The 27,946-nt window shown below is 42.0% G+C and overlaps 1 protein-coding gene across 2 annotated transcripts in view; it reads right to left on the bottom strand.

The window, feature by feature from the left end:
• FHL5 (four and a half LIM domains 5) overlaps positions 1 to 27,946 on the bottom strand; it is a 60,077-nt gene that overhangs the window by 15,826 nt on the left and 16,305 nt on the right. For both annotated transcript variants that reach the window (XM_083177021.1, XM_083177020.1), the window contains exons 2-4: positions 9,537 to 9,708; positions 7,338 to 7,512; positions 4,448 to 4,617 (exon numbers count right to left, since the gene is read on the bottom strand). In XM_083177021.1, the coding sequence (XP_083033147.1) occupies positions 4,448 to 4,617; positions 7,338 to 7,512; positions 9,537 to 9,695 (504 nt within the window). In that variant the 5' untranslated portion in view covers positions 9,696 to 9,708. The remainder of the gene's footprint in view (positions 1 to 4,447; positions 4,618 to 7,337; positions 7,513 to 9,536; positions 9,709 to 27,946) is intronic.

Here is a 27,946-nt window from a genome sequence, read left to right on the forward strand (position 1 = left end):
ACGATCGTTTCACACAAGCTTTTTCAAGGCAAGTGATGCATAACTTCTTAGTACACACGGACTCCCGGTGGATGATAATAATGATTGGTAATTTATTCACTGTTTCACCAACAACCGAACAACATATTGGTATGCTCTGAATAACCTTCGTATTTGATACTATAACAATTTGTTTAACAATACTTATCCGGATATAATGCTCTAGGCAAATCTATGTAGGCAATAGTTACTCTAAGCAAGAATTAACACTTTATGTGGTCTGGCAGTAGCACTGTTAGCATTTCAATACATCATGCATCTGACCTAGACAATGTAATATCACCTCTAAACAAGCATTAACAATTTATATAGTCTGTACAATAACACTGTTAGTATCTCGATACAACATGCATCTGACCTTGACAATGTAACACTTTTATGGGCTTACAATTACAATGTTGCCCTTACTGGGACAGTATATGAAATATAGTTTTACACTTTGCCACTCCGTTCTTGACTTTGGAATAACAGTATAGTTAACTGCTGTGTCTCAACCCAAGGCAGGGTGGGATGTTAATAAATGTATTTTGTTCCACAGAGGCCTGACTGAACTGTCCTGGATATCTATGGATTGATAACAAGCCTTTCTCCGGAATATATTCAGGTATGCTTTCCCTGCTGCCTGATGCTCCTCTTAACAAAAGTAACTGCTGTAGTTTTACTCCCCCGTGGACTAACTATGGCCCTTTAACACTGCTCCACACAGCAACACACCTTGATCACTTTGCCGTTCCTGCTGCAATATCCAACACAGGGGTGCCTGCCTTGTTACCAGTACACTGCTGCTCCCTGCTAGTACAGGGTGTTACCACACCGGGGAGCTCTGCGCTGAGGTCAGTTGCTGCCTTGGGCCCCGCCTATAATGGCCGCCCCTTTCTCCTGCATCACTCCTACACCGCCCCGTGACACTGCGTCTGCCTGGCAGGTGGTGTGATTGCCAGTGGGCGGGGCTTGAGCCTGGTGGCAGTTCCTCTGAGGGAGCAGACCTGATGGCTGCCTGAGTGAGACTGGCAGGAGAGCTATGCTGTAAATGTAGTGACAGCCAAGAGCCTGAGAAGTTATGCCAGTAAAGGGCAATGAGGATAATGTGCAGGATGACCAGCAATGACCGCCTGATGACCTGTCAGCGCAGAAGGCAGCTAAGGTCTAGCCGGCGCTGAGGTACAGGAGTTCCAGAGCAGAGAGGAGCTCCATGTAGTTTTAGTGAAAATAGGCAATTTCATCAGTCTGCTAAAGGAGCGGACTTGGGAGGGGGGGGGGGGAGTTGCTGCATCTGAGGATGAGGATCGCAAGTGCACTGACAGCTACAATACCGAGGTCAGCAGCAGCAGAGCCTCCATTTTGTGTGTCTGTAAGCCTAATGCAGGAGTTGGGGGAGGAGCTACAATCTCCATGGACAGCATATGGTTGCTGAGTGGTGAGATAGAAAATGCCATGCGCATGTTACCAAACATATCAGAGTCACGGATAAATCTGGCATCATTTGAGGTTTTACATATGTTGCAGCAACTGTTTACAGAGACAGCCTACACAGTATGTGAGTGAGGTGAAGAAAGTGGCAGAAGAAGGCAGAGACTAAAAATCCTGTAGGAGGTATAAGCGCACTGGTTGGTAACACAGCTGTACAGCAGCCTGTTAGAAACAGTCAGCACAAAGTTGCAGCCTTCTGTCCTGCAAACAGCCATATGCAAGCCTAGGACAGTATAAGTAATTGAACTCATCTCACACAGCAAGATGCACTTGTATTGACATTGCCATATATTATTATAATGTAATGGTTTGCAGAGTGAAGTGCAGCTTCAAAAACAACAACTTTTCAACAGTGAAAATTAGAAACAGTAAAAGGACTATAATATGATGGTGAAGTATTATTACCTATAGTAGAAGAGATATCCTCCAAGGGACTTTGTAGGTACAACAATATTTTAACTGTTATAATTGCAGAGAATAGAGGAATATAGACTAACCTTATCCAAATGAATTTGAAACTAAAGTAACTACTGACTGACCGAAACATCCTATCTCCTGGACTGGAAACAAGTTTCTGATGTTACAAGTGAATTACCCTTAATATGGAATCAAATATGAAAGGACTGAACTGTTAACAGAAGCATTGTAAAGTTAGTTCATTGAGGGGGAGATTCTCTAAGAATCTCCGCCCCCCCTTCGCCGCCCATCACATTTACAATTATCGCATATGTTCTAACATATGCGATAATTATAGCAAAGGACAGCTCTTGCGTTAAGAGCTGTCCTTTCCGGTGAGAGTCGCCGGGTCCCAGCAGGTTCCGGCAGCTCCCCCCTCCCTCCCACACCCGGCGCTGCTGCTGCTGCGCCGGGCTCTCCTCCCTGCTCCCGGAAGAGGATCAGTGCAGGGAGGAGGTCACAGCTCTGTGCTGCCCGGACATAGGTGAGGGGGCGATGCGGGGCGGCGGGGGTCCGTGCGGGGCGGCGGGGGGTCGTTGCGGGGTGGCGGAGGGTTGCGGTAGAAGCCCATTGGCTTCTATGGGGCATCGCCAGATTTTTCTGGCGATGCTCCCCGCCGCGTTAACCCGGCGGGGGATGCTTACAGCATCCCAAAATGCGGTAAAAACCCAGATAACGGGGTTTTTACCGCATTTTTAGCTTAGAGAATCTCCCCCTGAGTCTTTAAGCTAATAGATCGGGTTTCAAAACGAACCTATCCACACTTATTTAAAAGAAAATGAGATAAGTTTAACCACATACAGGAGACTCATTTACCATTGTGGAATTATTATTATTTTTTTTTAAAGGAAGGAAGATATATATATATATATATATATATATATATATATACACACATACATACATATAAGTTGGAATCCTAATGAAAGGGCCCCAAGTCTACAGTACGTGCACCATCCTACTTCAGGACCTATAATACCTGGGTATTTACATTGTGGTTTGTGTGTTTTGTTTTCACTTGTAATAGAACAGTATAGGCCGTTTATTGTGATTTATAGTTGAGCAGTTGTGATACAAATGTTAAAGAGTGTATAATAATAATAATAATAGAGATTTGCCTGGTGTAATATTGTTGTTATTTTGAAGGCCAGAAACAGGAGAAGGTTAACAGGTGTAAATTGTATACAGATACATGTCTTAGGTGAGATCAATGCAACCCTTTAATATTAGAGGAAGGCTGTCCCAAACCAACCTAGGTTAAAGCTTTATACAACTAAAATAGTTTGGGTGGAGGCATGTATTGCAATCTAGCAACCCACATTTCCAAAGTAATATAGAGTGGGTTACATATATATATATATATATATATATATATATATATCTCCATGTGTTAACTAATAACAGTAGTTTACAATGTCATGTTGTAATTGATCATGATTGACTTATGGCCAGATTCAGACCCGATCAAATGGATGCGAATGTTCAGCTGCCAGTGTTCTGGTAGACACCATCCCGCTACACTGAAATTCCATCTTACGAATTAATATGTAAGTCATGCGAATTGGTGTGCATGTGTGCAAATAGATGTGTATGGCTTTGCACCCGTGCGATGGAGCCCAGATTCCATCGCAAGCCACACACAATTATATTATTGTTTTCATAGTACACAAGTCATCACAGGCGTTGTGTAGCCAGAAACTTACGCGGCGCCTTTCCACTCCTTCGTTAACCCCAACACTCCCACCTTTTTCAAGCACACCTGTGTTTTTTTTAACACTCCAATTAAACGGCTGGTCACCACCCCCAGATGCCTACTTTCTGTCTATTGATCTTGAGTCCAAGCTTCTAGTACCAGTGTACATGTAGGAGCAAATAAGCAGAAACGCTTTGACATCTAACTGGCCTGACACACATTAAAAGTAATCTTACATCTCCTGACCAGTGTTACCAGTTAGCTGCACATTACCCAGCTGTCTCTGTGACTTTTTTTTATAAAATCCTTTAAAAATATATATATTTTCAAAGACTTGGGAAAATCTGTCTTTTCAGATCAATTTGATAAATGTGCCATTAAAAGTAACCTTATATAATTGTCTCACAGCCTTTAATTGTCGGTTCCAGATAAACAAGGAAGCGTGCAGATGGTTACTGTATATATGCAGATGTTTCATTCATCGGGAGAAATAAAGCTGGCCATACACTAAGGTGATTTGGATGCATATTGGTAACTTTTTATGTGATTGCGCTGGTAAATAAAGGGTTTCAAATTGACATGAGCTGTGATACAATGTGCGTTCTGTGTGCAATGTGCGTCCTGTGTGCAATGTGCGTCCCGTGTGCATTGCACCGAAGCCACGGACTACAGAAGCAATCTGTTGTATCCAGTCCCAGGCAGCTCGGGGGGGTTGAATGTGACCTCTCTGAAGAAAGTCGCACAAGTGTATGGCCAACTTTATTTAGACTTATAACATAAACGATTTACCTTTTTGCAGGATTTGCATTGATTGGCAAATTGGTTCTCAAAGCAGGGTACACAATAAAGACTGGAGAGCTTGGGAATAAATGACTTTGTTCCTAAAGGCTGCTGACAGCTTTCGCAGACAAAACATGTTTCGTGCCAGTTACACCCCTTGTACTCCATTTTTCGAGAACCTGCAGTATGAATAAAACATATTTTGCTTGTTTGATATATACAATTACTTCTATTTCATACTCTTTCAACAATTTACAATGCAAAGTCTTCTTTGTATACAGGTCGATATTTTCAAGAAAGGAAAGTGTGCATATGCCAAGGGCAATGATTTTTATTTTCATATTATTTACAAATAGAATTTGACTTATTTGCATGAGTGATTGATAAGCAAGTTTCTTATACTTGCCATAACTGCTGGAAATTGTTCCTTCAGTATTTAGTATTTTAAGGTGATTTTGAGGCATACTTGCCTACTTTTGAAGACTAGTTTCAGGGAGATTATAGTTGGTAGCAGAATTTTGCACAGCACCATTGTCTAGTTCCATATACAATATGGAGAGATTGTGAAACGGGATTGTGAAAGTGGCACCTAGAAACGTGGGTGTGTACTGCTACATCTGAGAGGAATGTTTTAAAATGACTTATATACAAATGTAGATGAGCCCCAAAGCAGTTAGAAAGAGCTACTATACTTGGTAAAGTGCTGGGAAATGGTGCTGATGATTCAATGTAAATGTATTTGTCTCTCATTTCATTTTTCCCCCAAAAAATGTAACAGTGTAATGTGGGCTAGGTGAAATGAGGGAGATTGCTAGACTAATGAGGGAGAGAGGGAGATTGCTGCTATTTCAGGGCGTTTCCTGCAGAATGCAGGAGGGTAGGCAACTATGTTTTAAAGTACAGTATGATACAAAAGAAAGAAGTATTACAAATGTTACAGTCTTATTGTACCATAGCAGTGAAAACAGCTGTACTATCTATCATTTCTTCTACTGGCTGACAACAGATTGAAAGTTCATTACTGGGTTATGGTATATTAGATCTACAATGTCTAGGTCTAAAGTTATATGGTCGACCACTAATGGTTAAAAGGATGACAGGGTCTAAAGGTTGACAGGGTCTAAAGGTCGACAGACAATAGGTTGACAGGGTTTAAAGGTCGACAGACAATAGGTCGACAGGCAGTGGCGTAACTAGACTTGCTGTCCCTTGGGGCCCCCCCAAGCCGCCAGGCCCCATAGCAGCTGCATCCCCTGCACCCATTGTAGTTCCGCCACTGTCGACAGGGTCAATAGGTTGACTGCCAAAAGATCGACATAAAAAAGGTTGACATGAGTTTTTCATAGTTTTTATGTCTATGTTGACATAGGTCAGCATGGACACTTTCTAAATGTACCACGTCCCCACGCATGGCTCACTGTGCTCGCCATGCTTCAGGCACGGTTATATTCTTTTTCATGTCAATCTTTTTCCATGTTGACCTTTTGACCATGTCGACATTTTGACCATATCGACCTTTGGGCTGTCAACTTATTGACCCTGTCGACCTATTGTTTGTCGACCTTTAAACCCTGTCGACCTTTGATTGTCAACCATTGGACCCTGTCGATCCTTTTCATTGTTGACCTTTAGACCCTGTCGACCTTTTGACTGTCGACCAATAGTGGTCAACCTTATGACTGCCGACCTAGAGTCATTCTATGATCAGTCCGGATACCAGTCAATATATAGGGCCAGGTGTAATAAGCTTGAAAAGTGATAAAAACTGCCATGTTACAGGCTCTGTTTGAAAAATGACAGGTAAGAGGTAATTGGTTGGTGGTTTATCACTCTACATTTGATCACTTTTCAAGGCTTAGTACTGGGGTAGCCAACCCTAGTCCTCGAGAGCTACCAACAGTGCATGTTTTGCAGGTCTCCTCACAGAATCACAAGTGAGCATTAGCTCCATCTGTCTATCTTTTAAAATGTGTCAGTGATTAATGAGTGCAGCTGTGCAGCAGCTAGGTTGTCTGTAAAATGTGAACTGTTGGTAGCTCTCGAGGGCTAGGGTTGGCTACCACTGGCTTAGTACATCTTGCACCTAGTCAGGTGATGGCGACTCACAGGAGCTCGCATCACCATCGCTTGGGGCATACACACAGAGTGATCCATGTTTAATTTCTAAGCAATCTAGACAAATTGATTAGAAATGGGTTAAAATTGCCCCATGTGTATGAACCTTCAAGGTCCTTAGTGTGTCATAACCCAAACAATCATTTCAACATTTTTTTTTAATGCAACTCAGGCACGGGATTTAGGAAAAGTAAGTAATAAAACATGGGTGCTGTGAGGGGCTCCCTGGACTCAGGTTCCCAAGATCACCACATCTTGCACCCATTATAGAAACACCAATGGCCCCATGGCATCTCAGGGTGCCAAGGTACACAGTTTGGGAACCACTGTTCTAGACTTTTTATGGCTACATGCTGTAATATTCCTATTACTACTGTATGTGTTACAATCCAAAGTTTCTATGGTATTGTTAGAGAAAGCATACTGTATGAGTGGACCACTTTTTCTTCTGATCTAGTGTTAGAAATATTTTACGTATTGTGGTCAAGATACTTGCTACTGTATGTACATTTAATGCATGATATATTCTATCAAGTGCCTGCAAAGTGCTATAGGTACAGTTGATGACAACAAGAAGATACCAGTAGGATAAAAGGTAATAGAACTTATTGAAGCATATTTTAAATATGTGCCAAGTCTGAGGTTGAAACATACTAAGTTACAGTGTTGCCCATTAAAATGATCATTTTATATAAATTAGAAATATATTTGCCAGACTGATTTATTATTGCAAATGCACATCATCATGACTCGGTGAATTAAACATTGTTGCAAAAAAACTTACCAGGCATTATGGTGGCCTTGCAGTTGAAACACTTTGAGGAATACTCATTAGAGTAGCACTCAATACACAGCAGGAGGTCATCCTTGGCAGCAAAAGGCTTCTCTACCAAGGAACACGTGCATTTAACACACTTGAAACAAGCTTCATGCCAGTGGCTTTCTTTGTAGGCAAAGTCCTTGAAGATAAAAAAACAAAACCAAAAAACATTAATGTGGGACTATGTAAAAAACGGACCCGGACCAAACCCCGGACCGGACATCAAAATCTACAGTCCGGAGCTTGTAGTGTCCGGTCCGGGGTGTGTCCCGTCTGGGGTGGGGGGTGTCTTGTCCGGGGGGGGTCCCTGTGATAGCTTTCACCAGGGACATAGGGAAGGGGAGATTACAGCCTCCCCATGTGGTCCCGACCGTCCTTTTTTGCTACATGCCCGGACCATACAGGGAGGCTTTATTCTCCTCCTCCTATCCCTGGTGACAGCTGTCACAGGCAGGCCCCCCAGACAGGACACCCCCCGGACTGGACGCTACAAGCTCCAAAATGCAGAGTTCGATGTCTGGTCCGGCGGTCTGGGGGTCTTGTCCTGGTCCGGCTTTTACCCATACTCCATTAATGTGAACAAATAGAAATGTGTGTCTTGCTGGAACTGTACTTCCTCTACAACTGACTTTTGGTGAGACATATAATTAACAAAACAACATATTTGAATTTTTTGTATTATATAAATACATGTCTTCAAATTAATGTTAAAAACATAATGTCACATTATTATGCAGACGAACCCGGAAGTGGACGGAGGAGCACACTGGCGGGTGGATGACTGAGCGGGCAGCACCTGAATAATAACGTATACATATGTCACCTTTTGTACATTTTTACTATGTATGTCCTGAAGACGGGTTGATCCCGAAACGCCGTAGGCACAGTAAAAATCTGTTTTACACCTATAAAGACCCGGAGTGACATCTGTTATTGGAGGAGTCTATGTGGTGGGACTGAGTTCCCTCGGGAGGGGTACCCGGGCGCATATCACCTTAAGGTTGGAGGAGGGGAGTGTCGGACTTTGCACAACATAGATATATATATATCTGTCCAATAGACCGGCACAATCCACGGCTCGATGCTGGATAATGTGGCTGGGTGCCTGCACCAAGGGATAGACACATGCAGGGATGAGAGCGGCACTCGCAGCAAAATAACTTCAAAAGTACACAAGGTTATGCTCATCTAACCTTGTGTACTTTTGAAGTTATTTTGCTGCGAGTGCCGCTCTCATCCCTGCATGTATATATATATATCTATATATATATATAGATAAATATATCTATATATATACATATATATACATATATATGTGTGTGTACTCTACATTAGGGGTTCTCAAACTCGGTCTTCAGGAGTCAGACCCCACACAGTTCACATTTTCCAGGTCACCAATCAGGTGCATTAATTACTCATTGACACATTTTAAAAGATCCACAGGTGGAGCTAATTATTTCACTTGTGTTTCTGTGAGGAGACCTGCAAAACATGCTCTGTGTGGGGTCCCGGGGACCGAGTTTGAGAACCTGTGTTTTACATGATTTAAAAAGAAGTACAGGAGGTACCACCCAAGTAAACCTTACTGAAATAAAGACTATGTATACATTTTTATTTATTTATCACAATTTAATGATACTTTATTTTTGATTGTTATACATTGTTCTGCATGCAAATTATAATTTACTACTTTGGAGTAGTCAAATTGCATTCAAATTGCCAGCAGTGTAATAAAACATACTCAAAAAGACAATTGGGGCAGATGTATTAAGCTTTTACAAGAGATAAATCCAAGGGTGATAAGGAGAGATAAACGTCCAGCCAATCACCTGCCAACTGCCATGTTACAGGCTGTGTTTGAAAAAAGTCAGTAAGGAGCTGATTGGCTGGACGTTTATCTCTCTTGTTAAGGCTTAATACATCTGCCCCATTATTAGATAAAGTACAGATGTTTGCTGGAGAAAATCTTCAAGTGAACCTTAAACAGCTATACACTGACACTGTAAACAGTAGTAACATCATCACTAAGGATATAAAAAAATAAAACAAACATGGGAAAGGGCAGCAAATACTACAGAGGCTTGGAAATATTCTTAAGAAAAAAATTGCTCTTAAGAGGAGCCACATGTAACTCTGATATATTTAGACATTTTCAGTGTTTACCTTAGAATCACATTCAATTGGCTTCTTACATTCTTCACACATATTTGCAAAAAGACTTTCAAAGCATTTGACGCAGTATGGATTGTCATCTTTAACTGTGTATTTTTTACCATGTAGAGATTCCTTACAGTACTGGCAGACAAATGCTGTGTTATCCATAGCTGCAATGTAGCTGAAAAATAACAACGTCATTTCAGTAAAAGAACATTTTTGAAAAAGTACATTTAAGAAATATAATAATATAAAATTATACATAGAAAATGTTAAGACACTTAAAATAATCTCTATTAATGATATATCTGAATAATACTGTACTATAACCTGACTTTATGACAATTTTAAAATATCTTTTACAGGAAAATGACAAATAATTTATTTGATTGTATACATGAAATTATTACTTTTGTTTTTTGTTAAATGGAAATGTTTTATCTTTCCAAACTATTTAAATGGTATGTTTTTAAGTTCTTGTCACCTTTTCATATTGTTGACTAAGGACTCGATTCATACCTATTCGGCCAGGTCCAAATTCGGCCGCATTGTGCATGCTCAAGGCCTGGCTGCCATTGGCTTTGGCAAAAATTTTAATTTGCAAGCCAATCGCAGCGCGATTGACAGGGAGTGGGTATGTCTGCAAAAACAGTTGGAAGTGCGCAAGATGTACCCGTTCACATCCATTCACAAGCCTTGCAAACCTATTTGCAAGGCAGGACTTTGCGGGGCAGGGGGCGCTTACAGACCTGTTTACATGGCAGCAATTTTGACCCTTTGTGAAAAAAGTTTTTTTTTTTATGTACAAATGTTTAATGTACAAATGTTATCTACAATGACTGTCAGAAGTGTGAGTATGGTACTCTACCTTTGGAGCATTCAACCCTTAGTATTGAGCAAGAAACCCCTAGCAATGAGCATGTGGGTAAGCAGCACTAATGTGGCAAAATATGTAATAGCCATTCAGCATTTGGTATAATATGTAATTGGCATTATGGTGTGTGGTATAATGTGTAAAGGGCATTATGATGTGTGGCATCATGTCTAATAGGCATAACAGTGTGGATCATAATGCGTAATGGGCATCGTGGAGTCTGACATAATGTGTAATGGACATCATGGTGTGTGGCATAATGTGTAATGGGCATTATAGTGTGTGACATAATATGTAAGTGGCATTACGGTGTGCAAAATCAACAATGGAATTAAAGCAAAGGTTTAAAAAAACAGTATAGGTGGAACAAGGGGCAATACTGGGGGTGGGTAAATGGGTGGGCTGTGGGTGGGTCATGAAGTGGGCCACTGTCCAGGATTCTCTCAACACAAAAGTGGTAACCCTAAGCTTCCCCCTTGTGTACCAGTGTGCACATGTAAGTGCAAGCACTGAGAATCCCACTTTCTCTGTTTCTGCATTCTGTAACCAGGGCTATCTCTACTTATGTGCGTAATAGGCAGTTGCACAGGGCCCATAATTGTAAGGGCCTATGACCAATAGAGCTACACACTTCCCCCCTCAGCTAACTCCCTCAGCAAATAGTACTCCTCCCACCAGAGCTTACTCAGCAGATAGAATCCCCCTTTCCCCCACCGTATCTTATACCCATAGCCAGTAGTGCTCCCCCACTCAGCCAGTGTGCATCTTAGAATGTAGCCACCTTTAAGAGACATACCCATGATACTCCCTTTCACACGAACATTAGACAGACTTTGTTTCACGTTCTTGTTAGGCCACCTTCCAGTCACTGCCCAAGAATCTCCATTCATGTTCTGCCACCATGCTAATAATGTTCTAAATGACTAGATGTACAGTTGTGCTCATACGTTTACATACCCTAGCAGAATTTGTGATTTTCTGGCCATTTGTCAGAAAATATGAATGATAACTCACAAACTTTTATTTCACTCATGGTTAGTGGTTGGGGGAAGACATTTATTGTCAAACAACTGTGTTTCCTCTTTTAAATCATAATGGCAACAGAAACTACCCAAATGACCCTGATCAAAAGTTTACATACCCCAGTTCTTAATACAGTGTATTGCCCCCTTTAACATCAATGACAGCTTGAAGTCTTTTGTGGTAGTTGTGGATGAGGCTCTTTATTTTCTGAGATGGTAAAGCTGCCTATTCTTCTTGGCAAAAAGCCTCTAGTTCCTGTAAATTCTTGATCTGTCTTGCATGAACTGCACGTTTGAGATCTCCCCAGAATGGCTCAATGCTATTGAGGTCAGGAGACTGAGATGGCCATTCCAGAACCTTCACTTTATTCTGCTGTAGCCAATGACAGGTCGACTTGGCCTTGTGCTTTGGAACTTTGTTATATTGGAACATCCAAGGACGTCCCATGTGCAGCTTCCGGGCTGATGAGTGCAAATATTCCTCCAGTATTTTCTGATAACATGCTGCATTCATCAAGTTTACAGTAACTTTGTAGTTCACACATCCCCAAAACATCAGTGATCCACCTCCATGTTTCACAGTAGGAATGATGTACCTTTCATCATAGGCCTTGTTGACTCCTCTGTAACGTGGTTTTGGCCAGTAAGCTTTGAGGCTTGTCTTTGTGCTGTTTGGAGTATTGTAAGCAGGAGGCTTTGTGGCATTTGCGTAGTAATGGCTTTCTTCTGGCGACTCGACCATACATGCCTATTGTGCATCTTGAAACAACCACACCATTTTTTTTCAGAGAGTGCTGTATTTCAGTTTAAGTTATTTGTGGATTTTTCTTTGCATCCCGAACAATTTTCCTGGCAGTTGTGGCTGAAATTGTTGTTGTTCTACCTGAACGTGATTTGGTTTCCACAGAATCCCTAATTTTCCACTTCTTAATTAAAGTTTGAACACTGCTGATTGGCATTCTCAATTGCTTTTTATATCCCTTTCCTGTTTTATACAGTTCAATTACCTTTTCCCGCAGATCCTTTGACAATTCTTTTGCTTTCCCCATGACTCAGAATCCAGACAAGCCAGTGCAGAACTGGATGAAAGATGCAAGGGTCTTTCAGGAGACCAGAAACTCACTGACCTTTAATATACACACACTGATTACAAGCAAACAGATCCCAGGTGAGGATGGTTACCTTTAGAAACCATTCAAATCTGTTTGTGTCAACTTGTGTGCATGTTGTCAGGCCAAAATCGCCAGGGTATGTAAACTTTTGATCAGGGTCATTTGGGTAGCTTCTGTTGCCATTATGATTTAAAAAGAGTAAACTCAATTGTCACCCATTGACCATGAGTGAAAGAAAAGTTTGTGAGTTATCATTCATATTCTCTGACAAATGGCCAGAAAATTATAAATTCTGCTAAGGTGTGTAAACGTATGAGCACAACTGTATAACCAGCTGGTATGGGCAGCCATCAAGCATTTGCATAAAAAGAAAATTCATCACTTGAAGAAATGCTTATGTTTCTTGTGCCAGAGGAACATTTACTCTCCTTGGTCAATACTGCCCAACTGCTAAATCACTATTCTGTATTACTACATGATCATAGAATCTGTACAACTAGGCAGATGCAAACCATGACCCTATGCACAAGCCACCCTCGCCGTTTAACCCTCGAGCCAGCCACTCACCTTAGTTAATGCTCTGGGGGAACCCTCACTGTCAGAGGACAGAGAGGATTCCCCCAGACAGCGAGGGTTGTGGCTTATGCAGGGAGCCCGCTGCATTTAGCCGCGAGCCTCGCTGTTTTAGAGGCTTCACACACTGTTTCCCCGTCGCTGCAAAACGTGAAGGGGGTCAGATGAATACTGATCCTGCGAGCTGTGACAGTGAGCAGTCAGCACTGCTCGCTGCCACAGCTTGCAAAAGTCATTGAATGCACCCCATAATGTATGTCAGTTATTAACCAGTTATTTATTATATGAAAAATGTAGTCTAGAAAATGAAATAACAATTACCCATAGTCAGGTCCGGATTAACAATGGGGCAGATAGAGCTACAGCTCTAGGCTTCCACATATATTTAAAATAGGTCCATCATAATAGCAGCAAAATGATGATCATCCACTCAGCTGACCTCTCAGTCAGTCATAGATCATAAGAATTAAATACTTTTTCTCAGACAATAATGCTATACACACCCACATAACTGAACACAGCCACATAGCACTAGTTACAGCTCCACCACTTCTCACAGTAGGCCCTTGAACATTATGAGCTTGAGGCCCATGTTGCCCTTAATCAATCCCTGCCCATGCTATGTCAACTGCATACAGGGGCATAACTAGACTTTTGTGGGCCCAATAGCAACATTTTGAAATGTCCACCCAGCACTCTGCCAGAATGAAGGGGGGGGGGGGGGGGGATTGGGGTTGGAACAGAAGATGAGGAGTGGGATGACAGAATAGAAGGCGGGACAGACAGGCTGGAGACAGATAGAGAGATGGCAAGTGTTAAAGTGGTGTGTGTGTATGTGTTTGTGTGGGGGTTAGATATATGAGGGGGCAGGGGGTTACATACGTATGGGGGGCAGTGGGTTGGTTGGAAAGGGAAAAGAGAAAACACTGGGTGACAGAGTGTGAGTCAGATAAGGGCCTTTGAGCAGGTCGGGCCACTGTACTGGATGGGGGGGAGGAGATTATATATTTGGAGCAGTGGCGTAACTATAAATTTAGCTCTCCCTGCAAAAAAAATTGTGGCGCCCACCCCCTGTACCTCCCCCCCCCCTCCTTCATCAGTAAAACATGTCAATGTTGCAGACTGGTTACCTGGGCCACTGTGCACCGCCATATATAGTACTGCAGCACCACAGGAGTGACGTGCGCCTATGCATTATAACAGGGAAGAGATGCTGTCTGCAGCGCTGAAGCCTTCCGTCACCAAGGGAAACTAGCGGAAGTGTGAGCGGGTAATGACACCACCCACCCCCAGGTGCAGAGGAGGCAAGGAGACTGAGGAGGGGAGGTGGGCTGTCACCTATGGTACACAGCTACAGTACACAGCCACCATCGCCTACTACTACTGAGTGACAGTAAATGTGTATTCGTACAGGATAGTAGGTATTTTTCAGTGCACGCCAAGACTGCTGGCTCCTCCAAGCCATAGCTGGGGCTGCCACACCATAGTTACGCCATTGATTTGGAGGACACTGGGCTGAATGGGAAGAGAGGCAGTGAAATGGGGGTGGGAGGGGCAATCACTAGTCTGGAAAAGGGGGGACACTGCATGAAGGGCACTGTAATTGTACTGGCTGGGGGTTAGGTGGGGACATTGGGATTGTGGCACTTGGCTGATTGGGAAGGGAAAGGGAGGCAAGATGGCAGGATGACAGACACTGGGATGGTGGTTGCCACTGTGGAAAAGTGGTAATGTTAGAGGACCCTGGGTTGGGGGATGGGATATAGCAGCACTGACCTGGGGATTGCTTGTCTGGCCCACGCACATTACAGCTTCGGCTGCTGCTGCATGGAGACTGGTTTGTCCACAGTCACTGCTGACCTTCCTGCCTTCTGTGGTGGTGTGGTGCAGCTCGGAGGGAGAAGAGACTAATTGTGGCTATGCCAGTCCCAGAGTCTGCTCAGAGTGGTTGGAATTCAGGGGCGGGATGCAGGCATCACCAGTTCAGCTTACCGCCACCAGCAGTGGGTGGGGGGTTCTCCAACTTACCACCACCAGCAGTGCCAGGGGAGAGAACTCCAGCTCTTTGTACCACCACCAGCAGCACTGGGAAGGGGGCATAGCTTAAAAAAAACTCCATGAGGGTGCAAGGGTTTTGTCTGATGGGCTTTGGGGCCCCCCAAGCTCCGGGCCCCATAGCAGTTGCATCTCTGCACCCTCTATAGTTGTGCCTCTGACTGCACATGCATGTATGTTCATGCTGTGTGTTGTGATCTTCAGAAGAAACAGATAACAGCTAATTCAGTGGACAGTACCATTTGTATAAACTGATCTCAGAAATTAATCTGGTCAGTGGTTTCCTAAGAACTGATCATCATGCTCTTGATGTTTCAGCCAGCTACAGCAGTAATCCATTCCCAGGATGGTATCACATGGACTCTTTCTCTTGTAGTTTTAAGCCAAGTGATTTTTCATAATAGTGCTGTCCTATTAAAATGACTGAGTTTTACATAGAGGGTTGTACAAAGAGCTAATTCTGTTGTAACAGCTGTTCAGAAGCTGCAAGCATCATTAGTATGATCCTGACAACGTCTCTGGCAAGAAAGAGCTTCATAGAAATCCTTGGTATTTCTCCTACACCCATTGCACAAGCTGTTAAACAGCAATTGTAATACATATTGCTAGACTGGTATGTACTGTAGAAATAAGCAGCATTTTCCTGCCGGCAGAAAAATCACTTTGAAATTAATATATTTTAACTGGTTTTCTGCTGTAGAGCTTTTCACGACTACTATTGTGTAAATAGGAGCATGTTTATCCAAATTACTTTACATCTATATATAAAAATGTTTCTCCGTCCCCCAGATATACTTGGCTGAACCGAAATTAATTTTCAAAGGACCATTTTGAAACCAGAGACTGCTAACACTTTTCCCCATCGATTTGGCTAGCCAATAAGCCCAACCACTGCTGAGTCTTAATATACAGCCGTATGCTGGACTTGAGAAGCTTTAGCATTTTGTGGGCACATTCCCAGCTCCCCTTAGAGATCATATCGAATATGAATAATTGCCCTCTGCGATGAAGTAGAATGGAAGAAAATTATGATACAGGACAGTTGGTGTTGTAATTGGCTAATGATGCTTTAGCAAAGAGAATGTATTAGAAAAAATGTTGACATAAATAAAAATCAACTGCTTTCCTCTTTATATAGAAAATGAACAGTAATATGTCACTTTTAATTAACAAAGGAACATTTTGGGTACTTGTGTAGTTTCAGGGCGCTTCGCTCGCCCACGCTGCGGGCTCGGTGGCTCGCTACGCTCGCCACGCTATTTAAAATCAACTCCATGCCAACATGGATAGTGGAGGTATGAACTATCCCTGTTGGCATGGAGTTAAGTTACTTTTTTGGACATATTTCCTGGCGAGCGTACACCCGGAAGTAGCATGGCGCCATGCTGGCGCCGTGAAACTACACAAGTACCACATTTTGCATACCGGTAATTTTCATTGTATTTTACTAAACATGGTTTTGCTTTTGTTTTTCTTAGCCAAGTCTCATTTATGTGTTTAAGCTATTTTGACAATAGTAAACAGTACGTATTAACTGGAATAAGGTTTTATTGTATTCTTTAAGTTATTATTTATTGAAAGAAGAAAGATTGTGTCAACACTTTTTAGGGTATGTTTTTTTTTCTATTTTGTTATAAAAATATATTAAAAGAACATTGTGCACTATAGATCTTTTTAAGTGGATCATGTTCTGGTGTCCCTCACTAAATCATCCCTTGCATTACACTCTGGACATTCTCATTAGTTTTACAATGTGCTAGATGTTCCTCTTCAAAAGGTCAAGTTACAACGTTCCCAAGAAACAAAGCCGTCTGTGAAGTTTTTATATAAAGCAGATACATATACGGTACATACATAATACTTTCTAGTTATTTATAGAACACATTGGGCAGTATTCAATGAGCATTTTGGCGATGTGCAGCGAATCCTGTTTAGGATTCGCTGCACATTCGCCACAGCTCGCTGCGTTCCAGAGCCTCGCCGGCTCCAGTATTCAACGAGTCAGGGGCTCGCTGCCCCTGACTGGCGAATTTTAACTCATGCGGCGATGCCGCAGGGAGCCCGAGGACGGCGGCAGGCAGGGAGATGGAAGTCTCATTGCCTGCCCCAGAACGTTTGTGGGGGGGAGGTGGGCTCCCCGGTTGCCAGGCAGCACAGGCTGCCCCCCGGGGGTGCGAGCAGGGGACCGGGTATATTCACTACACCCGATCATGCATATGTAATGATCGGGTGCAGTGAATATATGAATATCTAATGAGCAGCTCGGCTCCGGCCCCCTGCTGGCTGGTCTGTGTAAAAAAATATATATATATATTTTAAATTAAATATATATTCATGTGCTTACAGCACATGAATAAAAATAGCATGCCCCTCCTCAGAATAAAATTCCAGATTTTTTGACACCAAACGTAAAAAACAAAACACTTTATTTTAAAAGTTCACATTCCACTTCACCATAAAAAGATAGCGATTGCTACTCGGTGAATCATGGTGAAAAAAACCTTGAAATGCATTCGCCATCTGGTCATTGAATAGGGTGATTCACCGTTTTAGTCAAAAATTCGCCTTACAGCACAAAATCGCCATAAAAACATGGCGAATCAGCCTCATTGAATACCGCCCATTGAATTCAAATAACATCAGTAAATATTTTCAATAACACAACATCGCTTATTGTATATTTAGAGTTTCACCCAATTCCCAAATATACAAAAGATATATATGGGTGAAACAGAGTTTGGATAGATAGATTTTTCCCCACTTTGCAGGGTAATTTCTGTATATCTGAGCTTGCCTACTCCTTAGGAATGTGCGGTCCCACTTATTACCTCAGAATACTGAGTCTGGCCATCAGCATTTATATGACTGCTAACTTGCTCTTTGTGCAAACTCTATTCGGAAGTCAGACTGTACTGTACATTTGGGGAAGATATTAGTTACTGCATGCTTGGGTAAACATTGCCTTCTGATTCTTCAAGGCTGCCAGCTAGCTGACTTATACCTACCCAAAATAATAGCCTGTACCTAGTTGTTGAACAACTTTTCTTGTTACCTGTGAAACCCTGCATCAGAAAACTGATTCTTGATCCCTGATTTCCCCACTCTCCTCCTGGTGCCTGTTCCATCTTTGTCCCCAATCTTTTGTGTGCTCTCATGTGGCCTTCCCAAATTGCCAATTGGAAGAGCAGCTGGTCCTTGTTGCAGTTTGCTGTACTGAGGAACTCTGATGCTGGGGGCTCCTGTGAACTGCATTGACTGCAACAATGCCCTGATATTGCTCTCGCTTATGAACACTGCCTGTTTCTTCTCTATTGCCTGAACTGCCTGCCTGTTTCTATTCTATGGCCAATAGGTGCTGGTCTCATATGAGTTGGTGACTAACCTATACACAGTAGATAATGATAACATTATGATATCCAGGGTGTAAAGTGGCCATGCAGAGGTGTGGGAACTCATTTCTATCTGCCACCTAATTATCCCCCAATTATAGTTTGTAGGGGGGTGGCAAAGGCCAGTGGTAGGGTTTTTGGCACCCCCTACAAACTATAATGCTTTTTTGTTAGAATTACTGTTCAGGGACAAGGTAGAGGTTATACTAGTTCCACCTGACCATTAGAGGTGGTCTCTAATGGTCAGTTCCACCTTGTTCCCCCTCACTTTAACCCCTGATGATATCAGACTACAGTATGTCCTGCTTTCTCTCACTCTGGAACACACTCTTCTCCATCATTCTAAAGCTTTACCCACTATTTAGCAAACTTTCATGACATTACTTTTTTGGTATATCACTGGACAAAAGCAGCAATGTGTGGCCATATAAGTTATGTTTCCTGTGAAGAAAAGAGGAAGTAGGCTACCTATAGCACTCTGCAGAATCTGTGATGCCCTGTTTTTTTTTTTCTAGATGGACTGGTGGTGTGTATGCTTACACATCCGCATGCATATGCCCGCACAGAGGAAACATCATTTGATGGTTACTCAACATCGATTGATTTTTCCTCTGTACACTCTAAAAAGTACTGATGGGTGATTTGAAGGCGGGCTCTGACCCATGTGACATCAATCACCTGCCGAGCAGGCTGGGGCATGCTTGTGTTCTGATGGGCCCGACCCAACGTTTCTATGGGCGCGCCCACTATTTTTGTGGGCACACCCATGAAACCCTGGGTGCCCACCCTGGAATGAGTTCAACTCCTTAGCAAGGAATTTCCAAGGTTTAATATCAAAAACATGTTCCCAAAATACAGTGATTAATCAATCACTATGGCAGATCCATAATCTCTTCTTTTTGTACAGTTTTTGGATTTCATCTTACAACTGGTTGGTTGTGCAGCATATATTATATACATGATGCCACAGATTTTACCAAATGGATATCATAAATTTCATAGATAACATGCATACTGTAGAGGTCTCACATGTAACATTAGTACACAAACACCTTTTCTTGGGGTTACTTTATGAGACCATTATTTAAACCCATCCCACCAGGGAATTTCTGTACTTTATTTACTTTACTAGTTAAAAGCCCTTCAAAACGACGGCTTCTGCAATTTACTCTCACTTAGCAGCTGTTACTGTTTTTTTATGTTAATTTTGAGCTGTGACTCTTCACCCCACCCCCAATCCCTATCTGCTCCTACCTTCAATCTCTGTCTTCACAGCTCCCTCTCTCCATATCCAGCAAGTTTGAAACAGATCAGTGTCCCTGCAAAAATTGCTTTAATTTTTTGTTAGAACACAAAGGAGTAATTTGGTCCATTGAGTGGCCTCTAGTGGTCAGCGGCAGTACTTCACCTCACAGAGGTGGAATAGTTAGCCATATATATATATATGAGGGCGTGGCCTGCTGACGCTCACCTCGTTCACCTGCTGATGCCGGAGACTTCCTCGCTCCTCAAACACCTTCACTTCTACCGCATCGCAAGCCAGCGTGTGGGAACAACCGAGTCTGTGAGAGAGATTGGAATCCCCGGGTGCCCAGCTGCATTGCCGTGGTATTGTTATTTATGCCGTGTGGTAACCAGCCCACAGTGTTTCTCACCTTGGTACGGGTTCATTCTGTTTGTACCTGGAATTGATGTTTTATATCTCTACTATTAAATCGTTTAATGCACTATCAAGCGCTCCTTTTCTTCCTTGTTGTCCCAGATATATATATATATATATATATATATATATATATATATATATATATATATATATATAGTAGCGAAAAAGCAGCTTCACTCCAAAGGGCTTTTCGCCTACTACCTTAATTTCGCGGAAGGCACCCAAAGGCACATTACTACTCCCTTGATTGGTTTGAGTGCCGGCTCTTAGCCACATATATATAATGCACAAATATCCTTGACAAAGGGGTGGACTATACCCCGAAACGTTGGAAGCTTTTTCTATGCTGTAATACACGTTTTAAAATCCCCAGAGTGCCGCGTTTGTTTCTTCTATCAAATACCTGTATATATATATATATATATATATGTAGAATGGGACGAATCCCAATAAGGGCACTCACCAGGATTTCACGTATTTGACAGCTTCTGACCTCTGTGCTGTGTGGATGTCATTGTTGCAGTGTCTTGAGAAAGGCCCTCTAGTGGCCGAAACGTAGACCTACAGATAAGTAATTCTGGTTGGATAACCAATAAAGAAGCTGTCAAATACGTGAAATCCTGGTGAGTGCCCTTATTGGGATTCGTCCCATTCTACATATTAGTGGGACACACTGTGTTACTATAAAGGAGCACCCCCTCATTGTTTACAGTTGGCCGTGAGTGCATAATCTACAAGATTTATATATATATATATATATATATATATATACAGTGGTCGAAGTGGGGCGGTATACGGGGGTTTGGCATACCCCCACTTTAATCTGAAGATAAAAAAAAAAGTTTTTTTTCCCCCTCAGGATGCTCTCTGATCACTCAGCAGCACATATTGTGCTTTTGTAATACCCCTGTACAACGGGGCAGTCTGGCAGGGGACGTTGATGGACAGGGGGGTGTCCGAAGGTGCGCACTATATTCACTCTTTACTTTTCCATACCCCCACTTCAAAATTTCCATACCCCCACTTCAAAATTTCCACTTCGACCACTGTATATATATATATATATATATATATATATATATATATATATATATATATATATATATATATATAACATATGATATGCAAAAGATCTTCAGTTCACCACATGCTAAAATGGTTTTTCATGCAGGAAAGCATGGAATTACAGCTGTTTAGTTGGAAAGTGTGCGTTTCCCACAGAATATTGTATATATATATATATATATATATATATATATATATATACAGTGGTCGAAGTGGGGCGGTATACGGGGGTATGGCATACTCCCATTTTAATCTGAAGATAAAAAAAAAAAGTTTTTTTTCCCCCTCAGGATGCTCTCTGATCACTCAGCAGCACATATTGTGCTTTTGTAATAGACTGCACAACGTACAACGGGGCAGTCTGGCAGGGGACGTTGATGGACAGGGGGGTGTCCGAAGGTGCGCACTATATTCACTCTTTACTTTTCCATACCCCCACTTCAAAATTTCCATACCCCCACTTCAAAATTTCCACTTCGACCACTGTATATATATATATATATATTAGATTGACTACTATGGTGAGAGAGGTTCTAACATACTGTAAGGTTTATGATTAAGCTAAAACTGACAAAGCAATTCAGTGTTGTTAATTTACTGTGCTTACAATAGATTGACTGTTGCCTCCACATGGGTGTTAATGGTGGTTTGGCATTTTAGTTGTGGCTATGTAGCCTTTTTTCATATATTTGTAAAATGCCTGTAAGCCGTATTTGGTAAAGGTAATACCTTATAAAGAACCAACTGGCAGGTTGCCTATGGCAGACCTACTGTGGGATTGTTTATGCAGCAACAAAGCTGACTAATCAAAAGAAAGAGTGCATGTAAGCATTTGTGTTTTTCTCCTTTTATTTTATATTTGATAGAAAAATGTTCTGAACATTAAAAGGTTAACCTATAAAATGCTAAATGTTTAGTTTGATTCTCTTAAGTCTTTTGTTGCTCATGTTAATTTAACAAAAAAGTTTCAATGGCATAGGTGCCCTAGGAAATTTAATGAGCCTTAATTTTGTATCATCATACATTCTGTTCTCCTGCAGAAAAGAACAACTTGTTGCTGTTCAGAGATAAAACATATTTGGCATGCGATATTAATATGTAAAAGACAGCAGTGTTTCTATATAAAGTCTGTGCTGCATTTGGAAAGCTCGGTTTGTAGTGATTGATGATTAGTACAAACAATTCTACAGAGCCACATATAGAACCAGTATCTGAGCACTGCCAAATGCTAGCACAAATTATACAAGCTTTCATTTCAATATTATTGTTTATCCTTGTTACTTATGCCCCTTTCAGACCGCACTATAAAACCGGTATTTTGCAGATTTTTTACCGTTTTAAAACGGTAATCTGTGCGGTCTGAAAGGTGCAGGACTACTTAACCATTTTACAAAAGCCGTTTTTGTAATACGGTTAAAATGGAGGGTCCTACCCGTTTCAGACCCGGTATTTTGGCATAAAAATTGGGTCTGAAACGGTATTTAGGACCCAGCCAATGAGCCGGGTCCTAAATTCAGCACAGTGAATATTTAATGAGTGCTCATTAAATATTCATAGCGCTGAAGCCGCCCCCGCCGCCCCGTCCCCCGCAGGTTAACATCCCACGACCCCCCTCCCCCCGCGGGTTAACACAGGGTTAAGAAAACTCCCCCCCAATGTGTTTAAGAAACGCCTCCTCCCCCCCCCCCCCCTCGTGCAGCCGGTACCTCCTTGAGTGAGGATCCCGGCAGTATGGACGGCTGCGCTTATGAAAAGAAAATGGACTTTTGGAAAATGGCTACCCCATAGGAAAACCTGTTTAAAAAAACTGTCTTTCGTATGGGGGCAGCCATTTTCCGAAAGTCACTTTTCTTATAAGAAAAGTGACTTTCGGAAAATGGCTGCCCCCGTACGAAAGACAGTTTTTTTAAACAGGTTTTCCTATGGGGCAGCCATTTTCCGAAAGTCCCTTTTTTTTCCATAAGCGCAGCCGTCCATACTGCTGGGATCCTCACTCAAGGAGGTACCGGCTGCACAGGGGGGAGGGGGGGTTCTTAAACACATGGGGGGGGGTGTTTCTTAAGCCTGTGTTAACCCGCGGGGGGGGGTCTTAACCCTGTGTTAACCCGCAGGGGGAGGGGGGCGGCATTTCTTAACCCTGTGTTAACCTGCGGCACTTAAACGGTAATATACCATTTAAGAGATGCGGTGTGAAAGGGGTTTTACCTGGCAGACCCGTTTTTGGAAACGTTTTCAAATACAGGGTCAAAGCCAGTTTTGTGGTCTGAAAGCAGCATTAGGAGGATATCTGTATTTCCTGTATTGCTATTTATATCAACTGATCCTTAAAAACAGGTATGTCCAAACTATGGCGCTCCAGCTGTTGTGAAACTACACATCCCAGCATGCATTCCCATAGTTTTAGCTAATAGCAAAAATGTGGCAAGGGATGATGGGACTTGTAGTTTCACAACAGCTGGAGGGCCATAGTTTGGACATGCCTGCTTTAAAACAATGCTTCTTCAACCAATTGGGTATGGATCATAGGATAGACATGAACTAGGTCAACACCACTAGGTCGACATGCATGAAGGTCAGCATGAAGGAAGGTAGACATGGGTTAGGTCTACAGGGTCATTATGTAGACACAAGCATTAGGTCAACATGGGGAAGGTCGACAGTCAAAAGGTCAACATGGGGTATTTAATGATTTTCCCCAAATGTCGACACAGTCGATATGGACACCAAAACGTAGCACCGCGTCCCCTCGCATGGCTTGCTATGCTCGGCACACTATTTTATTCTCCCACCATGCCCTAGTGGATGGTAGGACATGAAAAACCGCCTTTCGGTACATGTCGGCTCAAAAAAAAGTGAAAAACCCCTTATCGTCCTTTTGACTGTTGACCTTCCCTATGTCGACCAAATGCTTGTGTCTACCTAATTACCCTGCCAACCCATGTCGACCTTCCTGCATGTTGACCTTCAGTCATGTCAACCTTCATGCATGTCGACCTAGTGGTGTCGACCTAATGCATGTAGACTTAGTGACTGAATCCCAACCATTTGCATTGGCTGGTTTCCCATACAATTTGCAAAATTAAGAGTTTAAATATTGTAGTTGTACAGTACATGTTGTTATCCTAACAAAATAAAAAATGTTCTGTTCTGTGTTTCCACTATTTTTAATTTGCTTCTATTGAGCTTATAAATCAGGGGCGGCCAAACCGGTCCTCGCAATCTACCAACAGCTCTCATTTTCCAGACCACCTAGCTGGTGCACAAGTGCAGTCATTACTAACAGTCATATGCTGCATTCATTCATAACAGTCATATGCTAACAGTCATATGCTGCATTCATTCATAACAGACAGTCTACAGATCCACAGGTGGTCTGGCAACTGTTGGTAGATCTCGAGGACCAGTTTGATCAACCCTGTTATAAAATTATACTTTCACTTTGAGCTGAGGGCACAATATACCCACCTGAAGCTTTACTGCTATATCCCAAATATATTCAATAATAATAGCATTGTGAAATACAGACTTTCAATATATCACATATGTGTTACTTTTCTGGATGTTTTCCTAGCTCCAAGGTCTGCTGTTGCTATTAACGGTACATATAATCCTACCTATCTAACCGCTCCAATAGTGTTCGTTTCTCTGATTCTACCTCCTCTTCGCTACCTCTTTCAGTTGGAGTACCTCAGGGTTCAGTTTTAGGTCCCCTGCTTTTCACAATCTATACCTCATCTCTTGGCAAACTAATCAGCTCCTTTGGATTTCAGTATCATCTGTATGCGGATGATACTCAGCTCTACCTATCCTCCCCGGACCTGTCCCCATCTGCATTGAGCCGTTTCTCTGAATGCCTTTCTACTGTTTTATCCTGGGTGTCATCTCGCCACCTCAAACTTAATATCTCAAAAACAGAATTCATTATATTTCCGCCAATAAATAGTAGTTACCAACCTGATATCTCTATCGCTGTTGATGACAATCACTCCTACCTCTCAAGCTCGCTGCCTAGGTGTTATCCTTGACTCAGAACTTTCCTTTGTACCCCACATTCAATCTGTCTCAAAATCATGCCAAAATTCGCCCTTACCTTACACAAGACACTGCAAAAACTCTAATCCATGCTCTCATCATCTCACGCATTGATTATTGCAATAGTCTCCTTATTGGCCTTCCCCAATACAGACTATCACCACTACACTCCATTATGAATGCAGCTGCGGGGATAATCTTCCTAGCCAGATGTTCATCGTCTGCAAAGCTACTCTGTCAGTCACTTCATTGGTTACCTGTATTCTACCGTATTCAATACAAAATTCTTTTACTTACACACAAAGCCATAAACCAAACTACACCAACATACATATCTTCTCTTATCTCAAAATATCATCCAACACGACCTCTACGCTCCTCCCAAGATCTGCGTCTCTCAGCCACACAAATTACTCGCTCCCATTCCCGACTGCAGGACTTTCTACGGGCTGCACCCACTCTGTGGAATGCCCTCCCGAGCACAATAAGACTCTCCTCCAGTCTCCAAACCCTAAAAACTCATCTCTTCAGGCAAGTTTATCAAATTCCAGAACCAGTCATAGAACCTTGCATTCTGGTGGAATCGATGCAATAAAGAATACAGTATCTATCCTTATGTATTAATGCCTATTTCCCTATAGATTGTAAGCTTGCGAGCAGGGCCCTCCTACATTTTGACGGTCTGTAAATACCCTGTTTTGTTGTATCACTGTCCCCTTTGTAAAGCGCAACGGAATATGCTGCGCTATATAAGAAACTGTTAATAAATAAATAATATCCTTTACCACTCTGCCTGCTATGAAACAGTGAAACAGTATGTTCAAAATGATGACTGTTAAATGACAACCATAATTAAAATGTCCAAACTTGTTATAGCTTAATTGCAGCAATTAAACCCTAAAATATGAACTGGGAAACATTAATAGGACTAACAAATGTTACCTTCTATTTCATCGATAATATGTTATTATTATTATTTTACACAAGAGTAAAACAAGGGTTCCACAGCGCCTAACAATACATAGATGAGCGAAAAAGAAAAAAATAACACATTACAGTACAAGAGATTTAGGACAAGTACATGGTAAATAGAGACAGTTGCGGCAGGGGACAGGACATTGATGCAATTATTAGGGTAATAGAGATATATTCTAAGAAAAGCACATGAGGAGAGAGGACCCTGCTCGTGAGAGCTGACATTCTAAAGGGAAGGGAATATGTTAATTATTTGCATTAGTAACACATCAATGTGCAGCACTAATTAATACATTTTTCACTTTCTAAAAAATTATTATTCAAGCTGTACTATAAATAAAGGCTACAGTGACCATGTTGACATTTAAAATGATGAAAGCTCCCAGGTGTCCCCCTCCATAAAGTGACACCAAAATGAAGGCTTCTCCTTAGTGACAGGAGCCTGAGGCTGCACAGTGACATTAAATGCAGCAATCAGCTGCAGTGTACATGTTTTTTCCCATTTCAGAAAGATTTTGGTTTTGTGATCAAATCAAGTCTTATATTTTATCTTTATTTATTAACAGTTTCTTATATAGCGCACACATATTCCGCAGCGCTTTACAGAGAATATTTGAACATTCCCATCAGTCCTTGCCCCAGCGGAGCTTACAATCTATATTCCCAACCACGTGTACACGGACACACAGACATTTTAGGGTTAATTTTGTTGGGAGCCAATTTTGGATTTTTGGATTGTGGGAGGAAACTGGAGTACCCGGAGTAAACACACGCAAGCACAGGGAGAATATACAAACTCCACACAGTTAGAGCCATGGTGGGAACTGAACCCATGACCTCAGCGCTGTGAGGCAGTAATGCTAACCATTTCACCATCCGTACTGCCCGGATATGTAGGTAGCATACAGGATTAAATGAAATTGGTTCTTCCCCAATTCACAATTTCTCTTGGCTCACAACTTGATGATAAATCAAGTCTAATAAGAAATGCAAAAGTCACTAACACCTAAAGGACCTGGCAACACAGCACAGGGATCACCTCAACATGATGGAAACAGCAACATCTCTTCAGACTAAACATAAAAACTGAATGTGAACTCTTGCCTCACTCAGCTGAGACACAGGGACCCAAGTGAATGAGGTCACTTGCTACATGGATTCCAGGGTTTCATTTCCTGTCTCTACGGAGATGATCAAAGTGTTAACCCATGTGTGGATGGTTGCCATGAAGTTTGACCTTGTGGGGATGTCAGCGTTACCAGGCCACTTTAAGTTTTTACGCAATGAATCAACAATTTGTTACAGTATTTCCCTGATTTGAATACACCTTGGAGGGTATTCATAAGCCATGATGCATTTTCAGACAATAAAAATGGCCTGATATCACGATTAATGAGCGATGATCATTATTACGATGGTCATTATTACAGTATCCAATTAGGGGCCTTTTTAGAGGATGAAAATGGACCAGCCATCACACGAAAATACATTGGATAATAGATAAGTCCCATGTTGTATATCACAGCTCTGGTGGAAGTATACCCAATAAGTGTCAATATCGTGGGGAAAAGAAGGTTGGCATCAGGGATAATATGATATCCCACTGCTGCTAATAGGTTCGCCAGGCGCTATTTCCCATGTATCTGGGTATGACCACAT

The sequence above is a fragment of the Crinia signifera genome, chromosome 3 (genome assembly GCF_055691185.1).
Source record: "Crinia signifera chromosome 3, ASM5569118v1, whole genome shotgun sequence".
Classification (NCBI taxonomy): domain Eukaryota; kingdom Metazoa; phylum Chordata; class Amphibia; order Anura; family Myobatrachidae; genus Crinia; species Crinia signifera.